Source organism: Etheostoma spectabile, chromosome 10 (genome assembly GCF_008692095.1).
Source record: "Etheostoma spectabile isolate EspeVRDwgs_2016 chromosome 10, UIUC_Espe_1.0, whole genome shotgun sequence".
NCBI classification, from domain to species: Eukaryota; Metazoa; Chordata; class Actinopteri; order Perciformes; family Percidae; genus Etheostoma; species Etheostoma spectabile.
This window is the reverse complement of record NC_045742.1, coordinates 30534962-30541852: the sequence shown is the minus strand read 5'-3', so window position 1 is coordinate 30541852 and position 6891 is coordinate 30534962. Positions and strand designations below refer to the sequence as shown.

At 42.6% G+C, this 6891-nt stretch overlaps 1 protein-coding gene across 2 annotated transcripts in view; it reads right to left on the bottom strand.

Moving 5' to 3' along the window:
- Positions 1-6891, bottom strand: part of zgc:154054 (Alpha-1,3-mannosyl-glycoprotein 4-beta-N-acetylglucosaminyltransferase B-like) — a 21259-nt gene that overhangs the window by 4363 nt on the left and 10005 nt on the right. Inside the window, exons 6-12 of one of the 2 annotated variants that reach the window (XM_032528378.1) lie at positions 5638-5751; positions 5305-5380; positions 4743-4854; positions 4318-4448; positions 2862-2969; positions 2501-2694; positions 398-476 (exon numbers count right to left, since the gene is read on the bottom strand). In XM_032528378.1, the coding sequence (XP_032384269.1) occupies positions 398-476; positions 2501-2694; positions 2862-2969; positions 4318-4448; positions 4743-4854; positions 5305-5380; positions 5638-5751 (814 nt within the window). The remainder of the gene's footprint in view (positions 1-397; positions 477-2500; positions 2695-2861; positions 2970-4317; positions 4449-4742; positions 4855-5304; positions 5381-5637; positions 5752-6891) is intronic. The other variant, XM_032528379.1, reaches the window with a different exon arrangement.

Sequence of the window (6891 nt, the reverse complement as noted above, 5' to 3'; positions counted from 1 at the left end):
GGTGCCGCCCCTCGAGATGGGCGACTTTCATTACTCTATGCCAATTCCTTGATCTTTCAGATTTGGGTCTGGATTTCCAGGCTAGTTTAACCAGGTGTCCAGCTAAATTAAATAGCTCACTTTACTGTAGTGTAACGTCCTCTATCTTACCCAGTAAGAGTTTTTGCCACAAGTAGGCTGAGTCCTGCAGTTACCAATATAAAATGTATTTTAATCTCAGCTGTTATAAAATAATTCCTAAATAAACCTAAGACAACCGCTCTGCATCAGAGTTTGTGAGCAGAGCGTGAGGATGTTGGATGGAGCTCGCACAGCAGAAAGCATTGTCTAATAAATTCTCGCAAGTTGAGTTGGAAGCATGCACACAAACTCGCACCCACACAAATAGGAAACTCACGTTTTTGGGCAGCACTTCCACTGTGGTGTTTGTGAATTTGTCTCCGCTGGTCTCGATGTTTCCGCTGCGAAATAGGTACCTGCAGTAAAGAAGACAGCACACGGATCTGCCAGATCAATATACACTTTATGGCTGCTCTGGCACTTAAATACTCAATACTCTATCAAATTGGAAATACCAGTTGTGCCACATTGTCTAGTCTGAGGAGGAGGGATTTACTTCGTAAATTTATGTTTTTAGACTATCATTCAGTCGGGCCACGCCTTTTCTCATGTTTTTTTTCCTTCCTAGTTTCCTTGTTTACATATTATATGCTTAGCTCCCTCGTGTATATGGACATAGAAAAGAAAGACACTAAAAAATTTGGACTCTAAAATCTAGAAACTTTAAAGATAATTAAGTGATACCTTTCATGCTCACTGTAAACATGAATGTAACAGAGTGATATTCATGAGTTATTTCCACCCAGCAAAATATGTCAACAACCATCATGGTGTCCTCTCCCTCTTGTTTTATGAATGGACAGAAGTCTACACTCTATAGTTATTGGTTCAGTGAATTTAGACTGTAATTTAAAATTGTACAATCCTCACCAATTATAGTTGTTAGAGAATACAAAAAAATGAATCAACTAAAATAATTGAAGGTGCATTGGTCAACTATAGAAACACACATCTACAGCACTTTATATATTGCCCTTAGTAACTGACTTTATTTAAAACACATTTGCAACTATATCATCTTTTTCTAATGATCTCAACTACTGCAGGAACATATTCATCAAACTTCTAACAACAATATGTTTTCAAACAGCAACAGTAACAATGTCACATGATAAATATAAAAGATAATGGTCACAACTTTAAATAATACCAGTACTTAACTGAACAGCAATATGCACTTGTTGTTTTTTAATGCAGGCTGACAAGGTAAAAAAATAAGGAAAACCATTTCTGAGTGAACAGAAAAGGCTCCAGGATTAATAAATCCTGGCTGTTAGCCTGGTCAAGACCAGGCTAGCTGAACAGAAGAAATCTCGATGGTAACTTAGGTGCCTCTGCGTTTGTGAAACCGAGTCAAGGCTAAATTGAGCCAGGATAACTGGGAAATCCAGGCTTAATCCCTTATCTTGGTTTTGTGAAATAGCCCTTAGCTTTTGGCTGTTTTTGTGTTTCTGATTTTTTCTCCATTGGCTGGCTTCTCCAGGCAGCCAACAAGGCACACCTGTAGCCAGTCACCTCATTTCTTTCTCCATACAAACCTGGTCTCCAATCCTCTGCCAGATAATTCCGTTGTAGCGCTCTGCGGTCCTTGGGCCACTGGTTTCCTACCAGTGAAGGTATATTTTTGATTATGATCTCTGCCTTTGTCCCGTCGACTTATCTGTGACTGTTTTTTGTTTACGCAGCTCTGCAAGTGTGCCACGCTGGCAATCCTGTTCCTGATTGTTTTTCCACTCTGCCTCTGAGGACATCTCCAGCCTGCCAGCTCCCTGCCACGCCTGCTCTTGCTGGAGATGTTTTTGTTTCACTTAACAACCAGTTTCCCTTCTTTGCTTTGAAGTTTGAAGTCCAAACACCATTATTTCACAACAAGATTCTCCTTATTTTTTAAATTTATTTTCCACTTTCCATGAGAACAAAAAAAACAGCTAACCTTGACCAGCTGCAACTTTTTATCACATGCAATCCTCCATTTCAATTCCATACTTAGGTTGTTGTGTTGAAGATACTTTTTGGTTACAAACACAGACACAACCAAATACCTGCACAATACACAGGTATGTGGTTACATAAGCTGGAGGCTTTCAGAAGAAGATGGAAGGTTGGTCTTTGGGGTTTGCTTGGTCTGTCTAATGTGTATTGTGTGTACTGAGCGTGTTGTACAAATAAAGATGGCGTCACAGCTGCAGGCACATACAAAGGACAGCTGACTGAAACATTGGAGTGAATAGAACAGGTCGTGCTGCCCATGCGCCACAGCCCTCAAACACACACAGGCGCCAACAAAAGTGTGTTGAACAAACTGAAACCTCATATCAGACCCCTTTTACACTCTGTTCATGGATCATAACATGGAAATTTTATCACATGTAAAACTGACCTGGAAATGTGGATTGGCTGGGTGAAGTTGAAGAGGACGTAGTCCCCCTGACTGGGTGTCAGTGCCCAGAAGAAGTCCTGTCCTCTGTAGGCCCGCTCCAGGCTGTGTGCTTGGTAATGCTTCAGGCTGCTGCTCAGCTCTGCATCCGGGTTATTGTGGGCCTGGAACAGAGACTGCTGGCCAAAGTCCTTATCCTACACACACACACACACACACACACACACACACACACACACACACACACCACACCACACACACACACACACACACACACACACACACACACACACACACACACACGACTGTAAGTAAAAGCCTTGTTAGGAACATCCTCGTTAGGAACACAGGTTTCGGCAATCACCTTTAGCTGCTGTAACTTCCCCGGCAGAGACGAGTGGAGGCCCACGTGCTGGAAGAGGGACGGCTTATATCTGTACCGGAGCTGCGCCTTCTGTTTATCACAGTCTTTCTGGATAAGACAACATGGAGGTCATGAACTCAACTTCACTATCAGTTATGGACACTCCTCAAGTATTCACCACTGAACTGCCTGAATTGGTCAAGGCACTCTTAGAGCCCTATCTTGCACCCAGCGCAATTGACTTTTTACACCGACGCATGTATCATTCCTATTTTGCACCCGACGCAAAGTGGACTTTTCCCTCCACAGACGCACGTCTGTAAATTAGGGAATGAACTTGCGCTCCCGAGGGGGGTTCAGCAAAAAGAGGCGGCGTGTCCCGGCGCAAACGTTCTCAAGTGCTATTTTGGAGTTTCAGAAATCAATTCTGCCGCAGACCAGGACAAACCTAGTGTAAAGTCAGTGGCGCGTTATTCAGTGGCTATTTTAGGGGTGCCTGCTTGGCTGTAATGTAGCGTGTGCACATCGCGCATACACGCTGCTTATCTCATCTAGAAGGACCCAGCAATTCCCATACATAAATACAAGGAAAAATATGACCTTGTGTTACACAACATTTCAATGAATCATGGATGTGTTAATGACATAAATGAGGAAATATTAGAGGACTTAAGGTGATGTGATGTTGACCTACATGTGCAGATGCCACTTACCCCAAATGCCCCAGCAGCAGCCCGGGAGAGGAGAGACAGAAGAGCTGCATCATCTGTAGTGAGGTAATCTCGGTCTACTGTTAGACTACTTTGCAAAAATATCACCATGCATTCATAACCTCGCGATTCTGTGAGAGTGAGCTCAAAACATTGGAAAGAATGTTTTTGTGATATTTCTTTATTTACATTTTGTTAAAAAGAAAAATCAATAGCAAACGTCGGTCTCCTCAGCTGTGAACCGCTCCTGGCGTGTGCCCATGGATGTATTAAGTAATGCAAATCCACCAATATAATAGCAATCCGCCATGGAACAAGCGTGCCTGCTTTTAAAAGGGAATGTGAAATAACGCTCTGATTGGTTTATTGTATGTTACGCCCAAACCCAAAGTGATGTAGCTACTTCAGACCAACCCATTTTAGATTTGCGTTGGGTGCAAGAGTAACTCATCCCGCCGGTATAATAGCAACAGCGCCCGCTTCTCTTTTTGCATCCTTTCTGTATTTGCAGCGTGTTTGCTAAATGCTGCGTATACGTTTAGTCAAATTAATGAAGTTGTTTTCTCCATTTGCATGTGTTTTGTTAAATTGCAGGGCGTTTGTCCCGGTCAGCCACCATAGTAATCAAGCACAAGTCACCACAATACACAGCTACAGCCTGCATGTCAATTGACCATTCAAAGCAAATCCATCATAAGTGCTGTATTGTCCACTTTGTTATTCCCCTCTTGGCACAATGGACTTACTGCGTCTTTTTCCGGGTTGCACACTTTGACCCACAGGATGTGATCCAGCAGCCAGTCGATGGGTTTGTCTCTGTGGAACATCAGGAAGAACTCTGCAATCATCGGGAGGTCACGGCTCTGAAACATCTTTCCTGGAGGATCACAAACACACACACACATTCATTTGAATACACACAAAAAAATAGCAGGGATCATTACGTGGATTATCTCCCACTTTATTCACAAACATTGTTTTGAATACACACTAAAAAATAGCAGGGATCATTATGTGGATTATCTCCCTATTTTACACAACACACACACACACACAACACACACACACCACACACACACCACCACACACACACCACCACACCACACACACACACACACACAACACACACACACACACACACACACACACACACACACACACACACACACACCTATAAACCCCAGCTGGGAGAACTCCAGGTAGAGCCATTTCTGGGAGCGTTGATTAGCATAGGTCTTCATGGTGTTGAAGTAGCCTGCCTTTGCAACAACATCGTCCTCTAACTGCAAAACACACAACAACCCAAAATCTGATCTTGAAAACTCATTTCAGTAAGAAGTCACTTTTAGATTTGAGTGATTGGTCAGAGACTTTTTATATACACACTTCCCTAGTGCTGACTCAAAACAAAAGAGCTGGTATGAATATAAAATTAGCAATTCAACACAAAAACTAAATAACTACAAGGAGAGTACATACATCTGTCTGGTTGCAGATTGTAACACCCTGATAGTCCCACACCTGTGTAACATACAGTCCTACAACGGTACAGGTATGTAGGTGAGGTCAAAGTGAAGGCCAGATTATGGATGGGTGTGGTCTGAGCGAGGGCGCTGGCCCAATTTCACTATCACAAGTTGGTCACTAATTATTTTTTCAAATCTATCTGGGTGGACCATCCCAAAAAAAAAAAATGATAGAAACCCGTTTACCTGTGGACCTTTGAGCCCTACCTGAACATAATAGGTTCCTTTGTCCTGAGCATAGAGCATGAGGAAGCTGAAATCCAGATTCTGCTTCGTTCGCCATCTAAGTGCAGAAGAGGTGTGCGCGCGCACACACACACACACACACACAAGTATTTTATCACTATATGTATGCAAACTCTCTTCTCTAGGAAAAGAGATGAGAGACTAAATGCAAATAATCCCATTGCAACAGCAACTCCTACATGGATACAACAAATAATATTACGACATAAATGTGAATAAAACTCAAAATATTAACATTAACAAAAGCTACTATTCTAGCATCTTAATGAACAGTAAGAGAAGTGGTGACTGTACTTGACTCGGTCCTTGGAGTCTCCTAAGGTCTCTCTGAGGCCCGAGAAGTCGGGGTAGTAATACTGAGAAGGAGAAATGACTTCCAACATTCCGGACTGCACCTCTTTAGAAAAACTACATAGAAACAACTGGTTAACCACAGTGACTTCTCCAGCAAAATACAACCCAGCATTTAAATCATATGGGAAAGATGACTCCTACGAATCAAATGCAATTTCTGTGATGACACAGTGAAAAAAAAATATATTCCTTAAAAATAACCTTTTTTTTAAAATCAATTTTGTTATACTTTTTTGATCACTATTCTACTTTTAACTCTGAGCAGGTTGCAGTTAATAATAATAAATCCTTTAGTAGTTTTGCAAGGGGAAATTACAATTTACACTCTGTTGTTATTACACACAGGCCTGAAATACACACACATGCACTAATGGAGAGTGGGAGGGGGGGGGGCTGCCCATTGAAAGGCATCCCAAGCAGTTGGGTGTACGGTGCCTTGCTTAAGAGCACCTTGGCAGTGCCCAGGAGGTGAACTGGCATCTCTCCAGCTACCAGTCCACTCCCAGCGGGGATTGATCCAGCAACCCTCCGGTTCCCAACCCAAATCACTACTCCCAACTCCTACTGACTGAGCAATTGCTAACCCCAAGTACTAGCTGAGTCACATTTCCTCCTTTATTATGTTTTGGGGAGCATTCGACTAGCGGTGTACATAGTAAATAAATCACCCCAAATGTATTGTGGCAGAAGGTTTCAAATGGAAAAGTGCCTAAAAAAGTTAGATGTGTGCTAATTCTACAGGAACTCCCTCAGATTGGGTATTACAGCATTGACTGCTACGCCACAAGGCGATAGTAAAATTTGCTTGTGAGCCCATTCACATCTGGTATTTACATGCAATCTAGTCCATGTCCACGACATTCCACTTCCAGGATTGCTCAGGTGCTGCCGGAAATTCCGCCAGATGCAACTCTTTTCAGCCAGATGTCCCCTTCCGCTTTCTTTGTGTTGGCGTTCTAAACTCCAGTGGATTTCTGAGGACTATGGTTACCTGGTCCTCAGATCTCTGCAGGGTAAATCCAGACAGCTAGCTAGACTATCTGTCCAATCTGAGTTTTCTATTGCATGACTAAAACAACTTTTGAACATACACATGTTCCACCAAAACAACCTTCCTAAGGTTCTTTTGCTGCAGTGCAGTGGCTCTGTCCGGCGCATAGCATTGCCCGAGATGATTGTGATTGGTTCAAAGAA